Source organism: Ovis aries, chromosome 18 (genome assembly GCF_016772045.2).
Source record: "Ovis aries strain OAR_USU_Benz2616 breed Rambouillet chromosome 18, ARS-UI_Ramb_v3.0, whole genome shotgun sequence".
NCBI classification, from domain to species: domain Eukaryota; kingdom Metazoa; phylum Chordata; class Mammalia; order Artiodactyla; family Bovidae; genus Ovis; species Ovis aries.
The window spans coordinates 39,922,955-39,944,000 of NC_056071.1; the positions used below are offsets into that span (position 1 = coordinate 39,922,955).

General features: G+C 36.7%; 1 protein-coding gene across 1 annotated transcript in view; it reads left to right on the forward strand.

Moving 5' to 3' along the window:
- NUBPL (NUBP iron-sulfur cluster assembly factor, mitochondrial) overlaps positions 1-21,046 on the forward strand; it is a 229,892-nt gene that overhangs the window by 92,777 nt on the left and 116,069 nt on the right. Inside the window, exons 5-6 of the mRNA XM_004017882.5 lie at positions 2,846-2,885; positions 2,981-3,071. Of these exons, the coding sequence (XP_004017931.4) occupies positions 2,846-2,885; positions 2,981-3,071 (131 nt within the window). The remainder of the gene's footprint in view (positions 1-2,845; positions 2,886-2,980; positions 3,072-21,046) is intronic.

Below are 21,046 nucleotides of genomic sequence, written 5' to 3' on the forward strand. Positions count from 1 at the left end.
CCTCCAACTATCTCCATAGTTCTTTTCATCTTGGAAAACTGGAGCACTCTGCCCGTTAAACAGTAGCTCTTTATTGCCACTTCCCCATGCTTTTGTCAACCACATTCTACTTTCTGTCATTTTGACTACTTTCAGTATCTCATTTAGGAGGAATCTTACAGTATTTCTCTTTTTCTTTTTTGTGGATAACTTACTTTACTCAGCATAACGTTCTCATGGTTCATCCTTGTTGTAGCATATGTCAGAATTTTCTTCCCTTTTTGAGGCTGAATAATATTCCATTGTATATCTATACCGCATTTAGCTTATGCATTGATTCATTAATGGGCACTTGGTTTGTTTCCACATTTTAACTATTGTGAATACTGTTGCTATGAACACGAGTGTACAAAAGTCTCTTCAGGGAATTGAGGCCCTGCTTTCAATTCTTTTTGGGTATATACTAAGAAGTAGAATTGCTGGATTGTATGGTAATTCTATTTGAATTTTTTGAGGAACTCATATTATTTTCTGTAGCATTTCCATTTTACATTCTTGTGAGTAGTGCACATGGGTTCCCATTTGTCTGTATTCTTGCCAATTGTTGTTATCTCCTATAGGTTTTTATTTTTTATATTTTGATGGCAGCTATCCTAATACTGTGAGGTGATCACTCATTGTAATTTTGATTCACATTTTAATAACAATCAGTGATATTGAACACTTTTTCATCTGCTTATTGGCCATTTGTATATCTTCCTTGAAAAAAATGTCTATTCACTTCCTTTGCCCTTTTTTGAATTTTGTTGTTTTTTTGAGTTTAAAGAATTTTCTCTATATTCTGGGTATTAATATCTATAAAATAAATGATTTACAAATATTTTCTCCCATTTTGTGGACTGCCTTTTCACCCTGTTGATATTGTCTCCTGATGCACAACATTTACAAACTGTCATGAACTCCGGTTTGTCTGTTGTTTCTTTTGCTGCCCTTGTTTGGTGTGTTATCCAAGAAAGCCTCATCAAATCCAATGGCGTGAAACTCTTGCCCTGTGTGTTGTAAGAGCTTTATAATTAATAGCTCTTCCATTTAGGGCTTTGATCCATTTTGAGTTAATTTTTTATGTTAGGTAAAGATCCAACTTCATTCTTTTGCATTTGGATATCCAATTTTCCCAGCTTTTCCCCCATTGAATAATTTTGGCCTCTTTGTGAAAAAATCATTTAAGTGAGAGTATATTTCTGGGGTCTCTAGTCTATTTCTATTCCATTGGCTTATATGTCTGCTTTTATGCCAGTACACCACTGTTTTGATTGCTGTAGCTGTGTAGTAAGTTTTGAAATAAGTAAGTATGAGTCCTCAAGCTCTGTTCTTCTTTTTCAAGATTGATTTTCATATTGAGGATCCCTTGAGATTCCATCTGAATATTAGGATGGATTTATTTCTGCAAAAAATGTTAATAGCATTTTGATAGGGATTGCATTGAATCTGTAGGTGACTTTGGGTAGTATTGCCATCTTAATGTTAAGTCTTCCAGCTGATGAACATGGGATGTGTTTTTATTTTTGTTTTCTTTAAATCCTTTCAGCGATATTTTATAGTTTTAATTTTACAAGTCTTTTATCTCCTTGATTAAGTTAATTCCAAAGTATTTATTCTTTTTGATGCTATTTTAAATGGGATTTTCATAATTTCCTTTTTAGATTGTTCATGTGTATAAGAAATAAACTGATTTTTTATGTTTGTATCTTCTACTAGATTTACTTATTAGCTCCAATAGTTTTCTTTGTGGAATCTTTAGGGTCTTATATAGAAGATCATAATATCTGTGAAACGAGGAAACTTTACTTCCTCCTTTGCAATTTGGATGCTGTTTATTTCTTTGTCTTGCCTCATTGCTGTGGCTGTAACTTTCAGTATTATGTCGAGTAGAAGTGGCAAAAGTGGGCATCTTTGTTTTACTCATGATCCTAGAGGAGAAACATTCAGTCTTTTATTATTGAGTACTATGTTGCTTTGGGTTTTCACATTTGGCTTGTATTATGTTGAGATTTGAAGTAAGAGATTGATGGACAAAATTACTTATTGAGGCTATTTTTAACAACACTTGAAAATTATAGATGAAGTGTTTCTGAAACTATATCCCCCCTGTTTTTAGATGTTGCATCTATTGGGTATGTTAGTTGTATGCTTGGTATGATGTTTAAACTGTTGCAGATTGAGGTGTAAATTAATTTAAGAGTAGCAATATGAGTAGCTTTGTTGTTTTTCAGTTGCTAAGTCCTGTCTGACTCTTCAGGACCCCATGGACTGCAGCACACCAGGCTTCCCTGTCCGTCACTCTCTCCTAGAGTTTGCTCAGACTCATGTCCATTGAGTCAATGATGCCATCCAGCTGTCTCATCCTGTCACCTCATTCTTCTCCTGCCCTCAATCTTTCCCAACATCAGTGTATTTTCTAATGAGTCAGCTCTTCACATCAAGTGGCCAAAGTATTGGAGCTTCATCTTCAGCATCAGTCCTTCCAGTGAATATTCAGGGTTGATTTCCTTTAACATTGACTGGTTTGATCATGGAGTCCAAAGGACCCTCAAGAGTATTCTCCAGCACCAGAGTTGAAAGTATCAATTCTTTGGCGCTCAGTGTTCTTTATGGTCCAACTCACATCCATTCATGACTACTGGAAAAACCATAGCTTTGATTATACAGACCTTTGTTGGCAAAGTGATGTCTCTGCTTTTTAATACACTGCCTAGTTTTGTCATAGCTTTTCTCCCAATAGCTTAGTTGTATTTTTGACACTGTTTGATGATTATGTTTATGTATAGTGACTTACTCTTCTCAAAGATGGTTTTTTCTATTTCAGGCAACTTAATGCGGCCTCTTTTGAATTATGGTATTGCTTGGTGAGCATATTTTTTTTTTTTTACTTTATGTTAGTTTTCAGAGTCATATTGATTACCTTGTGTAATTTAGTTGTATTTTTGGTTTCCTCCTGCAGTATGTCCATGGGCTTCCTGGTTGAAGAGACTGCCCCCCTTGTTTGGAGAGGTCTTATGGTAATGTCAGCCATTGAGAAACTATTGAGGCAGGTAATACAGTTACTTTAAGTAGAATTTTATTATGGGTACACTGTGGTAAATATTTGCTGATTGAAGGGTCATTAAAGTTTCTAGTCATGTTTGAGATGTTTTGCAAAAGAATCCAGTTGATAGACTGAACTTATGATGAGTTATGTGGCGCCAAGCCCAAATTCCACTGTCATCTGATTGAATCTTTCCCATTACTTATTGGTACTAATGTCTAATGTCTTATTTTATATTGTGCTGTTTCTCTTTTTAGACTCTGTTGAGCCTGCAGTACTATGAGGATGTCTATTTTATAAGTAATCTGCCTTCTTTAGATTTATGGTTAATTTCATTGTGACCAATATTGAGTTATAAAGGCATTGTAGAAGTTCCTCAAATGTAGGAAAATTATTTAAACCACCGTGTTTATGATTTAAAATTGCTTCAGAAGAAAATGAAATTTTATTTTACTCTGAGTACATATGGCTATATATTTATATATATAGTATCTGTCCAATCAACTTTAATTTATCCATCAGGAAGAGAACATTTGATTGGATAATCTAAAAATATCAGATGGGCTCTATGTTATTTATAGAAATAAATTTCATTTTTTTCTTAGTTTCTGTACACGTATAGTTAATTATCTTCTAGGTTATAAGTACTACGCATTTTCTCCACTGACTCACAACAGTTACCCCTTATTTATTCACATTTTACTTTAGGTCAGGTACCATGCCATAGATTGACAGTTCTAATCATAGATACTCCTATATTCATTTCCAGTTGTTAAAGTAAGTGGGTATTTCTTGAACTCTGAAACTCTTCTTTTTCCCCTGTAACGTCTTGCCTTATTTATCTGCTGCTTGAGTTCTGATAAATTTGCTTTTTGATCTTTGTTCCCAGAATCTTTCTATTTTCCCAGCACATTTAAACCTCTTGGCTACATTTCTTTCTCTTTTACACTCAGATCCTGTCGTTGGTTATTTCAGTTATACTCCTAACAACATCCTGTCCATTCTGTGATCTTGACCTTTATTTTCGTGGTAAACCAGCCTTTTTTTTTCCTTTAAGGAAATTTTAAAACAATCTTTATTCAGTTTATAATTAGAGTCAATGAAAATTTGAAAACACAGAAGGAGGATTCTGATTTAAATATTGTTGACTGAAAAAAAGTACAACCTATAAGTTGAAAATTACGTTTTATTAAGTACGAGGACTTAATCCTTGGATGCAGTCTCTCAGATAACTCTAAGAGACTGCTTCGAAGTGGTAAGAGAGGAATCAGGATATATGAGGTTTTGCAGCAAAGTTTTCTAGGTAGTCAGAACATCGAAAGATTACCGTTAGTTTGGGGAGAATGGATACATGTGTACGTATGGCTTAGTTCCTTTGGTGTCCACCTGAAACTCTTAGAACATTGTTAACTGGCTGTACTCCAGTATAAAATACAAAAGTTTTGTTGTTTTTAAATTACTGTTACTAAAGAAAACCACATATCTCAAGTTAAGGAATTTAGTGCTTGTTTATGTGCAGGAAGATGCAAGAGTTTGGCTCACTGAAATCATTCCTCAGTTATCTGGGCCCTCAGCTATCTGGGACCAGTATCCTGTGCTTTCTCCTCTTGAGCTTGCTCTCAGGGTGCACCATCGGGGTGGCTGCAGCAGCTGACAGACTGCTAGATGACAGGCATCTTGTTTCTATCCTAAGTTCCCTCAGGGCTTGCTGTCAGGGAGGCTACAATGCAATGGCTTGATGGCTGCAAATCCTTTGTTTACTGATGTGGCAGGCAACATTTTTTCATCCTCATTATTAGTTTTCCCCCTCCTGTGTTAGGGTGAGAATTCTTAACAGGAAATGATTCAGAATTCCTCCTAAGGCTTTATGGTTGGCCACAAGAAGGTGGAAATTCTTCCACTTTCCACAGTAATCAGACACTTAGAGATTCAAGTCTGTGAGAAGAGACACAGAAATGCAGGCCAAAGTTGGTGTTCTGAGGAGCATGCTTTGTGAAAATGGAATAGCTGGTTAGATGCTCTGCGGGCTTCCCCTGATGGCTCAGCAGGTGAAGAACCTGCCTGCAGTGCAGGAGACGCAGGAGACTCAGGTTTGATCCCTGGGTTGGGAAGATCCTCTTGAAAAGAAAATGGCAACCACTCCAGTATTCTTACCTGAAAAATCTCATGGACAGAGGAGCCTGGAGGGCTACAGTCAGCAACAAATTTCCTTTGTTTCTTGATGCTCTGTAAAGCAGTGGATTGTGGAGGGTACCTGGTTCATTGGCCAATTAAAAAAAAATTGAATATAACACATGTACAGAATATAACACATATACATGTACATAGGGGTCCAGATAGATAGATTATCCCAAAGAGAAAATACCTTTATACTTATCACTTCGGACAAAATAAACAGAATACCAGTGTTTCAGATGCTTTTCTCCTGTCTCATCCCAGATACTAATTTGTGGGGAGATGATAAGTACTTGTGGTCAGTTTGCCATCTTGAGCTAAAATCTGTTTTAAAAGTTCTTTTTCCTTTCTTTCAATGTTTTACTGAGTTAAGCTTACAGATATAGTAGGATGCACATATCTTATATATGGAGTTCAATGATTTTTGATAAACATATATAACTAAGTAACCACATTGCAGTCAAGATAAAGAACATTTTTATCCCCCTCTAGAAGGTTTCCTTAGGCTCCCTTAGGCCATCACTGTTGTGATTTCTGTCACTCTAAGTGAGTTTTGTGTGTTCTTATACTTCATATAAAGGGAACCTTAACGTATAATTACTTTTTGTATCTCATTTGTTTTTCTTAGTCTAAAGCTTTTAAAGTCATCCTGGTTGCATGTATCAGTAGCTGAGTCCTTTTTATTGCTGAGTAGTAATTCCTTTGCATGAATATAACCCAATTTTATTTACTTATTTTTCTGATGATAAACAATTGTGTAGTCTCCAGTTTTTGGCTATTATGAATAATGCTGCTGTACATACTTGTACAGGTATTCATAAAGGTTCCAGTTGTTTCACATCTTTTTTTGTGTATGTTATCATTCTCTTCACTGGTGGCTGTCAAAATGATGTCTTCTGATGGTTTCAGTTTGTGCTTGCCTGATGGTCAGTGATGTTAAGCCCCTTTTCATGTGCATGTTAGATATTGCTGTATCTTCTTTCATAAAGTGTATGTTCAAGTCCTTCACTTTTTTTGGCTCATTTCTCTTCTTGTAATTGAGTATTCTGGCTATGAGTCCATTGTCAGATACATATATTGGGAATATTTCTCCCAGACTGTGTCTTGCCTTTTGATGAGCTGAAGTTTTAAATTTTCATGAAATCCAATTTATCAAAAAATTATGTTTAATGCTTAGTGCTCTTTGTGTCCTCCGTAGGAAATCTTTGCCTGTCTACCCCAAGGTTGTAAAGACATTCGTATATATTTCTTTTATCTTAAAACTTATAGGTCTGGCTTGTATATATTGAATTAATTTTCGTGTGTGAAGTGAGATAATGATCAAGGTTTATATTTTTCGTTGTTGTGTGATAACAGGAAATACATTTATTCTTTGTCCTTTGGTCCTGACACAAAGCTCCCCAAACCCTTGGAATTTCCTGAGTGGTAGATTTGTCCTTTGTCATTCATAAGGAGTCCCTTTTTGAGCGCACTGGTTCATGCTAGGGAGATGACTTAGGGTGGAATCTCTAGATAGCCTCAGATGGGACTGGTCACCAGAAGACCAAGTACTTAGAGAGGTAGAATTTTCCACCTCACCTGCCTACCTCTGGGAAGGGGATGAGGAGTGGACTGCAGACTAAATGCTATAGAAACTCTTGAACAAGATTCGATGAGCTTCAGGGTTGTAAAACACATCCATGGGTAGATTGTGTACCATAGCTCCATAGGGACAGAAGCTCCTGTGCTCAGAACCCTTCTGAACCTTGGCCTGTGTACTTACCACCTCTTCATCTGCCCTTTCATCTGTATCCTATACCCTTTATAATAAACTGGGAAATGTAGGTAAACATTTCTCTGAGCTCTGTGAGCTGCTCAAGTATAATACAGGCATACCAATGATATTTTAAGTTTGGTTCCAGACCAGTACAATGAAGAGAGTATCACAGTAAAGCCATTACACAAACTTTTTTGTTTCCCAGTGCACGTAAGAGTTGTGTTTCATTGTACTTTAGTCTGTTAAGGATACAGTAGCATTATGTCTAACAGAAACATTGTACATACCTTAATTAAGAAACACTTTATTGCTGGAAAGCATTAACCATCATCTAAGACACCACCCTTCACGGCAGAAAGTGAAGAGGAACTAAAAGCCTCTTCATGAAAGTGAAAGAGGAGAGTGAAAAAGTTGGCTTAAAGCTCAACATTCAGAAAATGAAGGTCATGGCATCTGGTCCCATCACTTCATGGGAAATAGATGGGGAAACAGTAGAAACAGTGTCAGACTTTATTTTTGGGGGCTCCAAAATCACTGCAGATGGTGACTGCAGTCATGAAATTAAAAGATGCTTACTCTTTGGAAGAAAAGTTATGACCAACCTAAATATTATATTCAAAAGCAGAGACATTACTTTTCCGACTAAGGTCTGTCTAGTCAAGGCTATGGTTTCTCCAGTGGTCATGTATGGATGTGAGAGTTGGACTGTGAAGAAGGCTGAGAGCTGAAGAATTGATGCTTTTGAACTGTGGTGTTGGAGAAGACTCTTGAGAGTCCCTTGGACTGCAAGGAGATCCAACCAGTCCATTCTGAAGGAGATCAGCCCTGGGATTTCTTTGGAAGGAATGATGCTAAAGCTGAAACTCCAGTACTTTGGCCACCTCATGCGAAGAGTTGACTCATTGGAAAAGACTGTGATGCTGGGAGGGATTGGGGGCAGGAGGAGAAGGGGACGACAGAAGATGAGATGGCTGGATGGCATCACTGACTCGATGGACGTGAGTCTGAGTGAACTCTGGGAGTTGGTGATGGACAGGGAGGCCTGGCGTGCTGCGATTCATGGGATCGCGAAGAGTTGGACATGACTGAGCAACTGAACTGAACTGAACTGAAGCCTTCAGCAAGTCATAATCTTTTTGCAATAGTGACATCAAAGGTCAGTGATCACAGATCACAGTGAGAAATACAGTAATAATTAAAAAGTTTGAAATATTGTAAGGATTACCAAAATGTGATGCAGAGACACAAAGTGAGTAAATGCTCACGTGGAAAAATGGTCCTGATGGACTTGCTTGATGCAGGTTTGCCATAAACCTTCAATTTGTAAAAAATGCAGTATCTGTGAAGCATGATAAAATGAGATATGCTTGTAATTGAACTTAGGGAGAGGGATCTTGAGAACCTCTGATTAATAGCCAATTAGCCCAAAGCACATGTAACAGCCTGGATTTGTGATTGGCATCCGAATTGGGTGCAGTCTTGTGGGACTAAGCCCTTAATGTAGAATCTGTTGGTGTCTCCAGCTAGATAGTGTCAGAGTTAACTTAATTGCTTGGTCATATTGGAAAATACACATTATAATACTTCATCTGATTTTTCTAGCATTATTTGTTTAGAAGACTTACCTTTCCCCATTGAATTGACTTGAAACATTACACAAAAATCAAATAAGCCTATGTATAGGGTCTATCTCTGGACAGTATTATATTCCAGTAATAGTTGAATCCTTCCAGTAAAACCATATTGTCTTAATGATTGTAGCTCTTTAGAAGGCTTATTAATACAGAAAGTGAGAGTCATCCAACTTTGTTCTTTCTTAAGATTACTTTGGCTACTTTAGTTTTTTTCACATTTCTATATAATTTTCATATTCAGCTTATCAATTTGTGTGGGAAAGCATATTACTGTTTTCATTAGGATTTGTTGTTCTTCAGCTGCTAAGTCGTGTCCAACTCTTTGTGGCCCAGTGGACTGCAGCATACCAGGCTCCTCTGTCCTCCATTATCCCCTGAAGTTTGCTCAGATTTATGTCCATTGAGTTGATGATGCTATCTAACTGAGTCGGTGATGCTATCTAACCCTTTCATCCTCTGCCACCCCCTTTTGCCTTTAATCTTTCCCAGGATCAAGGTCTTTCCCAATGACTCAGCTCTTGCTAATCAGGTGGCCAAAATGTTGGAGCTTCAGCTTCAGCATCATCCTTCTAATGAGTACTCAGGGTTGATTTCCTTTAAGATTGACTGGTTTGATCACCTTGCAGTCCATGGTACTCCAAAAGCATCAGTTCTTTGGTGCTCACCCTTCTTTATGGTTCAATTCTCACATCCATATGTGACTACTAGAAAAACCAGAGCTTAGATTATATGGACCTTTGTTGGCAAAGTGATGTATCTGATTTTTAATATGCTATTTAGGTTTGTCATAGCTTTCCTTCCAAGGAGCAAGTGTCTCTTAATTTTATGGCTGCAGTCAACATCCACAGTGCTTTTGGAGCCCAAGAAAATAAAATCTGTCACTGCTTCCACTTTTTCCACTTCTATTTGCTGTGAAGTGATGGGACCAGATGCCATATCATAAGTTTTTTGAATGCTGAGTTTTAAGCCAGCTTTTTCACTCTTTTCTTTCACCCTCATTAAGAGGCTCTTTAGTTCCTCTTCAATTTCTACCTTTATATTGGTATCATCTGCATATCTGAGATTATTGATATTTCTTCTGGCAATGTTGATTTCAACTTGTGATTCATCCCACCTGGCATTTCACATGATGTACTCTGCATGTAAGTTAAATAAGCAGGATGACAATATACAGCCTTGTGGTACTCAATTTTGAACCCATCCATTGTTCCATGTCCAGTTCTAGCTGTTGCTTCTTGACCCACATACAGGTTTCTCAGGAGACAGGTAAGATGGGCTGGTACTCCCATCTCTTTATGAATTTTAGTCAGTGAAATAGAAGTAGATATATTTTCTTGAATTCTTTTGCTTTCTTTATGATCTAACACATGTTGGCAATTTTTATCTCTGGTTCCTCTGCCTTTTCTAAACCTGGCTTGTACATCTGGAAGTTCTTGGTTCATGTACTACTGAAGCCTAGCTTGAAGGATTTTGAGCATAGCCTTGTTAACATGTGAAATGAGCGCAGTTGTACAGTAGTTTGAATATTCTTTGGCATTGCCATTCTTTGGGATTGGTATGAGAACTGACCTTTTCCAATCCTATGGCCACTGCTGAGTTTTCCAAATTTGCTGACATGTTCAGCACAGCACTTTAACAGCATCACCTTTTAACATTTTAAACAGCTCAGCTGGAATTCCATCACCTCCACTAGCTTTGTTTGTAGTAATGCTTCTCAAGTAATGCTCCAGGATTTCTAGCTCTAGGTGAGTGACCACACCATCATGGTTATCCAGATCATTAAGACTTTCTTTGTATAATTCTTCTGTGTATTCTTGCCACTTCTTCTTAATCGCCTCTGCTTGTTTTAGTTCCTTACTGTTTTTGTCCTTTATTGTGCCCATCCTTGCATGAAATATTCCCTTGACATCTCCAATTTTCTTGAATAGATCTCTAGTCTTTCTGATTCTATTGTTTTCCTCTATTTCTATGCATTGTTCTCTTAAGAAGGCTTTCTCATCTCTCCTTGCTATTCTCTGGAACTCTGCCTTCAGTTGGGTATATCTTTCCCTTTCTCCCTTGCGTTTTGCTTGTCTTCTTTCCTCCATTATATGTAAAGCCTCCTTAGACAACCACTTTGCCTTTTTCTATTTCTTTTTCTTTTGGGTGGTTTTGGTCACGGCCTCCTGTACAACATTACAAACCTCTGTCCATAGTTCTTCAGGCACTCTACCAGATCTAATTCCTTGAATCTATTTGTCACCTCCACTGTATAATCATAAGGGATTTGGTTTAGGTCACCTGAATGGCCTAGTGTTTTCCCCTATTTTCTTCAATTTAAGCCTGAATTTTGCAATTAGGAGTGTATAGAGCTTTTCCATCTTTGACTCCTAAGAATGTAATCAATTTGATTTCCGTATTGACCATCTGGTGCTGTTCCATTGTCTTCTGCTTTTCATTATTTCCAGTAAGAAATCTGCCATAATTTGTCTAATTGATGTCCATAGCTCAGTAGCTAAGGGCATGGACTATGGAGCCACAGCTGCCTGAGTCTAATACTTACTACACGTGTAATAGCTGTGTATCCTTGGGCAGAAAGCTCTCTGGGCTTTAGTCTCCTAACCAATATAATGGGGTTAATAGTATCTACCACATTATAAAAATTAAATGAGTTTATATGTATAATATGCTTAGAAAGCATAGTAATTGTTATATAAGTGTGCCATGTTATTACTGTATTTTATCAACCTTAATATAAATTAGATTTTCTCCAAATTTTAACATTTTCTAATCAGAATGCATGTTGTGAATGATAACTTCTCAGAATTCCTGTATCTGTGGCTTGAATTCTGGTTCTTCCAGAGATATTTTGTGTTGTTTCTTCATTCATCTGGGGTGTTTTCAACCAGAGGCAACTTTATTTATTTTTAAATTTTAGTTTTAATTGGAGGATAATTGCTTTATAATGTTGTGTTCATTTCTGCCATTCATCAACATGAATCAGCCATAGGTATACACGCATCTTCTCCCTCTTGAACCTCCCTCCCACCTGCCACCCCATGAGACAACTTGAAATAGAATTCTCTGTTAAAGGTTTTTGGGACCAGTCTGGTGGTCAGAATTCAGGTGGAAAGCTCCATGGGTACCAATTTTGATTCATTGTCTTTAGGAGGTGTTTTTCTGCCTTCTGCCATGGCCTGGAGAGGTGCATATTTCTTTGAAATTTATTTCCCACTTGAGGATTTGTGTTTTATTTACCTTTAGTTGAAGAGAGTTTAGTCTTTTAGGGCCCCAACTTTATGAAAGTTTCTTCTATTAGATTCCTTCTCATCTTAGGTGCTTTCCCTCTTTTCTTCTGATATAAAATAATGATACATCTTATAATAAGTAGGGTATTAGATTTGTTGATATTAGGTGTCATTATTGTTGTCATAATCACCACCATCCTCCCTGAAATATCTAATTTCATGACTTCAGTTATATTAATTATAGTAGCAGACTTCTCTTTGGTTAATATTCCTAGTTTGAGGTGGTGATTTTGTGAGGAAAAGGAGTTAGTCAAGAAGAAAAGTAGTTCAAGTAGGAACTAAGAACTAAGTAGGAAAAGAACTAAGGATGCTAATGTCATTAAGTGTTTGCAGCCATGGTTTTTCAACATATCTGCATAGTAGAGTCATTTGGGAATTTTTAAAGATTTTCAAGTTTCAGATCAGACCCCAGACAGAGTAAATCAGAAACTCTTGAGGTGTTACCTAGGCATCAGTGTTTTTGGAACTTTCCATCTGATTCCGCTGTGTAGATAAGTTTGGGAACCACTAGTTTCAAGAAGGATAGGTCAGTGAGAGTGAGGATTGAAAAAGGGCAAGAAATAATAGATGGTAGGTAACCATTTATGATCCTTTAGTAGTACAGTGAATGAAAAATGTCAGATGATAGATGTTTAAGAATGAATTTATAGCATGACCTGGGAGGTAGAGTTGTATAAAGGCCACAATATAAAATAGGCGATTCAGCGGTGGTGGGGAAAAGCAAAGAAAAACAGGATGGAAGCTTAAGGAGGAATGGTATCAAATGAAGACCCTTTTCATTTGTTTTCCAAGTAGGGCAGGCATACCTTTTCCAAAACACAGAATATAGTGTGGAAGGACTGAAGACTAGAAAATGAGAGGATTATTGAAAGAGGAATATTATAAAAGAGGCAAAAGGGAAGGGGATTAAAAGATTATGGATTATTTATGGAAAATAAGTTTTCAGTCCAAGTTTGGTGAGTAGAATGAAAAGAACAGATGAGGGAACCCCAGCATAACTGACACTAAAAAGAGGTTAACCAAAATTCTTATTTCCTAGATCTTCTCAGTGGAAGGAAAAAGATAGTGAGTTTACTCAGTTGAGCAAATTTGGTTCACAAATTTCTGTATTCATAAAAATTGTCTAGGGAGCTAGTTGAAGATTCATATTTGTAGCCTTCCCATTCCACTCCCCTACTTGAACATTTTCCTCAGTAGGTTCAAAGGAGGGCCAAGAGGTTTACATTTTTAATAGATTATCCCAGGTGAGTCTTATTAACGCTGGTGGTTCTAAAATCAAGCTTGGTTATACCTTGGGCTAGAGGCAGTGTTTTTGAACTGCTTTCAGAGGGACAAAAAAAAGATGAGAGAAATGAGCCCTGTGCAACAGCCAAGGCCCACTGGATGCTAAATGTGATTTTTTAGGTTTGATGAGTTTTTGTGACTGTCTTTAGCAACTCTCTGAAGCCTGAAAGCTGACATAGGCGAAACCTGTTGTTTGATCCAGGATCAGCATGGCAGAAAGTCCAGACGGGAAACACATCCAGGGCATTAATGAAGGAAATATTGAATTCAAGGTCTGGTTTCCTGGAAGACAGGCGGTCAGGAGGGATCAGGAGGCTGAGTGTAAAATCAGAGGCATCACATAATTGAGAATCATCCTTTATGGGAAAGAAGTGGTTTAGCAGCTTGGGAGGAGCAAGTGTAGCAAGTTTCAGATAAACTGATTTTGTTAGGGAAGGGAGGGGCATTAGAAAGGTTGGGCTTTCCTTCCTTCCTTCCTTATTTGAAAATTTGGTGAAGAAAGGCACATCTCTGTCAAAGTGAGAAAAATGTCAAGGATCAAGTTATCTCTTTGTGGGATGGTAATAGGGTTGCTAGATAAAACCCAAGATATATTTAGTTAAGTTTGAGTGTCAGATACACAGTGAATAAGTTTTCAGTATGGATATGTCCCAAATATTGCTTGGATCATGCTCACACCAGAAGAGTATTCATTGTATATCTGATATTCATACTTAACTGAGTTAGTGTCCTTTTTTTTTTTTTTTTTACTAAGTCTGGCAACCTTTAGTAGAAATGCTGTTTCATAAGATCTAGGTAAGAGCCAGGCTGGGAGAAGGTTGTCACGGTAGCGGAGTGGAACTGAGTTGTTTGAGAATGGAAAGTATGAAGTAGTATCAGGGGAATATTATTTAGCCAAGAGTGTCAGGTATAAATAATCAAAATAAGATGACCATTAGAGTGGGAGATGGGACAAAGAATTATTGTGTATCAAAGTAGAGGAGCTCTGCCAGGATCATTCTTTGTAATTTTGTAAAGAAAGATGGCTTGTCAACTTATTTTACCAACGTCTGCAGCTTCTTCTGAAGCATAACTTATTTTTCTGGATAAAGAAGCAGTTGTATAGGGAGTCTCTCATGGTTTCAGTTGCCAGTGTCTAGTTTATTTATCTGCATAATATTACCCCACCTCCTTTCAACCTCATCTGCTAAAAGGATGGGAAGAGATTGATGAATAAATGTTGTGTGTTCATGAATGCATTTTGTGATGAGTTGCAGGAATGCATGCCAGCCCATAAAAATAGAAGTTAAACTTTATGATCAATTAGGAAAACTAGGCAGATAAATGCTAGAATGTCATTTTGAATAGTAGATTTATCTTTATGTTTTTCTTTTTATTCTCCCGATTTTGGAAACAGTTTCTTTTTATTTTCCATTTTGACTTTAAATAATTAAAGGCACAAACATTTAGTATCATTTCACTCAATGAATAACTGATAGTTTAAAATTTTTCTATTATTCGTTGATTCTGGAGTAATATTTTTTTTCCTCTTAAGTGGTGCTCGACATAGATATAATTAGTTTAACTCAAACAAGGAAGTCTTGTCTTAGAATCTTTGACTTTAAAAATGTGGGATATTGGAAAAATAATTTGAATTAGTAGAAGAAGAGTATGGGAAGGAAAACTTCAAAGGCTAGTCTGGTGTCAGCACCTGCTGTGGTCACAGTGTAAACCCTGAAGACCAGGGATTTTGGCAGCAGTCTCAGTGCTTTTAGTTCATTCTCCAGTATCCCCAAATGCGAAGCAGATGCCAGTTTCTTCTCTAGGGCTCTGATAATGGCATATAATGAGTTGGTTGTTTCCTAGCAACTAAAGAAGCAGTTTCACTTTAGCTGATCCTGCAATAGGAATGAGACATTTTCCCTTGATAGCTGGTATTAGTGATTTCCCTGACAATGGAATTTCACTCCTGAATAAGGAATGTTCTCAGCCTTTGGTTTCCTAAAGAATTTTGCTTTTGAGTGTGGGCTAAGCTCTGCTTAATCCTGTATAAAACGAAAAAAATTTCTTGAGCCCCCTAAGTACCTCTCATGGGAAGAGCCAAAGGAGTTTGATACATCATTTCTCAAATGGCAAGTGATTATATAAGAAGCTATAATGGGTGTATTTTTCCCAGTGTTTAACAGGATAATTAACAGCCAGATTCTTTTCTGTATTTAATGTTTGAGGCAACCAAGGTTTATTAAGTATTGGCCAATGTGTGGTAGAAAAAATATATATGAAAATTTATTACCATTTCAATATATAGACAGTGTAATAAAAATATCTTCTAATCTATAACCTACTTGATTTCAAACAGTATTCTGTACATAAAGTTACTATTATATGAGTTATTAAAATAGTTCATTTTATAGTAAACTGTTGAACAATTTAATGTTTAACTTTAAATAATTGCTAATGTTTAGTTGTACTTAATTGTAAATGAAGTCGCCCAGTCGTCTCCGACTCTTTACGACCCCGTGGACTGTAGCCTACCAGGCTCCTCCTTCTTTGGGGTTCTCCAGGCAAGAATACTGGAGTGGGTTGCCATTTCCTTCTCCAGGGGTACTTAATTGTAGCATATCTAAATCCTTATTTGGCAGTGGTAATAGATCAGAGATCTTCTGATTATTAAGATATATGGAAGCATGAAAATACTACTTTAAATGATTTTCTTTTAGTCATTCATAGTTTAAACAATTTCTAAGGAAATTATGTTTTTCTTCCTTTGACATTATATAACTAGTAATCATTAAGAATTATAATATGATATATTAAATTTCAGAAGTTTTTAGATACATAGTCAAAGAAATAAAATGTTAAATGATGTTCTTAAGATAATTAAGTTAACCATGTCTAAATATACCAAAGAAATTTATTGCCTTGCATGGAAAATTTTCTCAGACTATGCATTAAATGTAGATCAAGTTATTGAATGTTTTCCTTGTCACTTTTGGGCATCTGACCTTATTCATTTCTATGATTTTTGTGTCATCAGATACTTAGCAAGTCTCATATTTGAAAACACTTTATTAGGCTTCCATGAAGCATTAAAGAACAAAGAACATTAATGAATTCAGTTGGACAGGACAGTAGTCTTTCAGGCACCTAAAGACATGATTTTTCCTTAAAAACTCTTTAAACATGAGGCACAATTTCTGTGTAATATCTCAGTTACTACTGTTAGATTTCTTTGAGACTTCTGAGGTGACAGAATCAAGCATGTTAAGCCTTGTTTTTAATTATCCTTTCCCCTTTAAAACTATAGATTAGTCAACAAGGAAAAAGAGATACAATATAACTAAAGTCTAGTTCTTTGAAATACTTTTCTGAGGCAGTATTAGCTAAGAAATAGCTCAGTTTGGTTAACCTGGTAGGGGTTTCTTTTGATCACTGCATTTATTCATTCATTTCACAATCAGTATCAGATACTTGTACTTCTACAAATACAGTACAATTCTGTACTTTTAAAATGCCATCAGACGTTTTGTCATTGTCAGCAGCACATATTTAAGTGGCTGCTTACTGTGTTTGGGGGGCATTGTTTAGATGCTGAGGACACAAGGATTATGTAAGATGTAGTTCCACCTTTGCAAATATCGAAGCTTTTAGTTGCAGACCTACTTTGACTTTTGGTCATAAGCAAAATGTTTTGAACGTTAGACATTTTGATAATGATACTGTTTTACAGTGTTTTGTTTAAGGCAGTCAAGGCTGGTACTTAGAGGACAAAGCTGAATATTATACAGTATTGACCATTCAAGTTGGTGGTATTGTTATGAGACCAGGTTTCGCAGATTCATTTCGGTTCCATGTCATGGAAGGAACCGTGCAGTTACACTGAAAGGGAATGAGTTCTCAGGAGTTGGAAATGGCTTATGAATATAAATTGCTGGTTATTTCCTCCAACTTAAAGTACCCTTTTTAAAATACCAGTTGTCAGAGATGACTTACATGAGTTCCTCCAACTCACCATGATGACTATTCTTACTCATGCAGCTTTGAATACAAGTTCTTACAGTGTTCTAAGCTGGCACCGACATCCTAATCCCCCACCCCAAGCCATTTATGCTAAATTTCTCAAGCATCAGAGTGGATCTAACGTGTCATTACTTCACCAGTTTACTCATGTGTGCTGATCCCTGTTAACACAGTTGTAGACATACGTTTTCACCTGATAGAACTACTTAATGACCAGAATGTTTAAATGGGTATTTTTATGAAGAAAACAGTAGAAGTAAAGCAACCAATGTATATATATAAAAAGAAGGTTCTGGTTGTCCAGTCAGCCACTGATATTCTCTGTGCAGCACTGATACTCTTCTGTGTAGTTTTGGGTTGGAGCAATTTCTAAGTTTGGGAGGGCCCTGCTTCTCAGAGCTGCTTGTCTAACCTGACACCCACAGAAGGCCTCCTGCTGCAGCCCTCTGACCATATATAACTGAGTCGGATTATTCTCTGCTATCTATCAGTGACTGGCCTCCTCGGATCAGCCCTACTCCTGGTAACTTTGGAAGATGAATTTTCTTATTTGTGGCCATGAATTGCTTGCTCAGGTTTTAGGTCTTTCAGTCATATCTTGCTCTGGTCTGGATGCAGGAACCAGCATGTCATCTCATATCCCTTCTCATTTGGTACCTCATTAGCCATTTCTTTACATGGTTCACCCCTTTGGCAAGGTTAGGCTTTGTCACCTGTCTAGTTAAATGTCCTTCTTCCCTAGAACTTTTCAGCAGTGTATTCGGTTTCTCATCTCTGGTCTTCCCTTTTCTTCTCAGCTCAGAGCCCTTGTTTACTTGGGATAGAACTTTTTGCCTGAGTGAAAACATGTTCTCAGCCTGTTTGTGGGCTCACCCACCCTCTAGGAGAGATAGAAGCTGTGGACTCTGGCAGTGGTTCTAGTGCTTCCCAGTGAGAGAGACGGGGCTTTCCTGATTTTGTCCCATCATATTAATTTTTCATTCTCAGTACTGAACATAGAGAATCAGGATTCATATTTTCAGGATGTAGAATGGGAGGGGAGGCACAGTGTGACTATTCAGTCCCAGGGAAATACAACAGCAGATTTCATTTATGACTTTCCTGACACCTAAATCAGGAAGTAAGGACAAATAAAGAAAAACAGAGCATCTGGCTTGACTCCAGGCCTTGCATCTGGAAGGAGAGCAGGAAAGGAAGTAACAAGAAAGAAAAGATAGAAAGGTACCAGGAAATTGAAGTAATTTTTTGTGGTTTAAACTTGGTCAGTGTTTCTTTGACTATGCAGAGATGCTTTAGTATTATTTTGTGTCTAACAGCATAGGAAGCTTTCCCCATTTCCTTCTTTGTGTAACTACCAGGGGGATGTAATAGGGGTCTTTGGACAGTCATTTCATATTAAAGGTGGCTCTCACTGTAGCTCTGACATCAGTAGGGAGCGTACAGAATCCTGTCGTGTTTTTAAGAGAATTGACAAAATGGACTGTCTCATTTAAGTTGAAGTCAGCAATCAAAATTAGTGCGAAAGGAATCACTACTAGAAAAGTGTGCCAAGCCAGTGAAATACATTAATCAAAGGGCAATGGAATGATGTCAAATACAAATCATTAGCAGCAAAAACCAGTGAGGCTAAAGTAATTACCTTAGGAAATGAATAAATTAAAAGTAGACTAATTACCCAAACCTTATAATTTCCCATTTCTACCTTGAACACTTCAGAATTCCTTTCTATAACTTTCTAATTCTTTTATATTGTTGATCCAGACTTTTAAGAATAAGCTACAATGATTTGAACTGAGTCTAGGATAGAGGGTAACTATAAAAGGTAGGACCTTCTCTTCTGCAATTATAATTAAGAAGCCTTAATAAAGATCAAGATTAATAAAGTAAGATTACTTACTGGGCCCTTAGGAGAGCTTCTTAGAGCTGTGGCCCCTTTGGAGGGACAGGGCTTTTTCTATTTGCTTAGGTCCAGAGGGAGAATCATGGGTCAGAATCATATGTTAGAGGCCTACTGCTGCTGCTGCTGCTACTGCTAAGTCGCTTCAGTTGTGTCCTACTCTGTGCGACCCCATAGATGGCAGCTCACCAGGCTCCCCCGTCCCTGGGATTCTCCAGTCAAGAACACTGGATTGGGTTGCCATTTCCTTCTCCAATGCATAAAAGTGAAAGTGAAGTCGCTCAGTCGTGTCCGACTCTTCACGACCTCATGGACTGCAGCCTACCAGGCTCCTCTGCCCATGGGATTTTCCAGGCAAGAGTACTGGAGTGGGTTGCCATTGCCTTCTCCGAGAAGCCTACTAGAGCTGTTCAAATTCCAAAAAGATTTGAATAGATCCCAAACAGGCTATAAGGAAAGTTATGGTTGTTACTGGAAACTTTATTGGATTTTGACCCCTTTTTATTATTTAAATAGATACTGTACCTAATTGATTTTAAAATACATATTTTTTTCAATTTTCAGTATCTCTGAAATTGGAGTATATTTTATAATCATTAAATCTTGACATCACATTTGTTTAATTATTAACTTTTTAATCTTTTTTTGTGTATAAAATAATGGTATATCTTACAATCTATGATGTCTTCTGTATGAAAAATATTATTTTAACTTTGCTTTGGTGCTGATTGAATTATATTCTCATCTTTTTCACAGTCACTGCAGAATGATTCTATGTCATTCAGTTTGGTCAGGTATTTTTATTGTTGAAAGACTGTTTTAAACTGCTGGTGACAGCTTTGGCAACCTGTTCATCCTCTTTCATCTCCTCATCACTAATGTAATTTTCCTCCTTATTGCTTAGCCAGAAACTGCCAGATTATTCTTCCCAGTGTCTGACTTTGGGGATGTCAGTCATTGTGTCTCCCTAATACTTTTTACAGCAACCTATCCTCTGACAATTTTCATTTGTTCAGTGGTTAGATGTAGAGAAATTGTAGATAAGAAAGGCATGAAACTTGATGGCATAGATTCTTTTTGTTTCTGTGAACCTTTGCTTAATTTTTATTTGATTTTGATAAAAAGTGCACTGAAAGAAATGACTCAGGGTGAATTAAAGCATCCTTTTTAAAGAAAATTTCTTTTTGTATTTATGCCAAACCTATATATATATATATATATATATATATGTCCATAGCAACAAGTATGTCAGATCCTCAATGTAGAAAGCATCAGATTAAATAGGTTGAATTAATGTATTATCACTGGATAATTTTAAACTACTAAAAATAGCTAATATTGAGTTTTTACTATATACTGAGCCTTATGCTGTTTGCCTTTATTATCTCATTTAATGTTCACAATTCTGTGTAATAGATACTGTTATTCTTATTTTCACATATGAGGAAACTGAGGCATAAAGACATTAAATAACTTCAGCAGGGTCCTACAAGTAATCTTCCTGATTCCCTATGCTGAGCTTTTAACTAAACTGTACAACTGAAATCTCAAAGGTTTAAATTTTCACTTAAAAGAATGAAAACACGCCTTTTGCTATCATCTCTGAAATACTAATAGGTATTAATATATTGAGACTTTTCCTTTGTCATTTTCCTGTATATTTTGTATTTTATGCTTTGTACCATATAAGGCATATCTGAGAGAATGTCTTGATAAATCTCTTTACAATAACATTCATTAGTTAAATACCCTTTTTCATTCCACTTCAATTGCATTTTTTAAAATTTAGGCATTATGTTATTTTGGTACAATTTTTATATGAAGGTGAGTGATAAAGTCTTTTCCCCAGTGTTTGATAATGGGAAATTTGACAAACCATTTATAAAGTATAGTAGTTATAGAATGCCTTTTTTAAAAATTAAAATAGTTTTATAAGGATTCATTATTTGG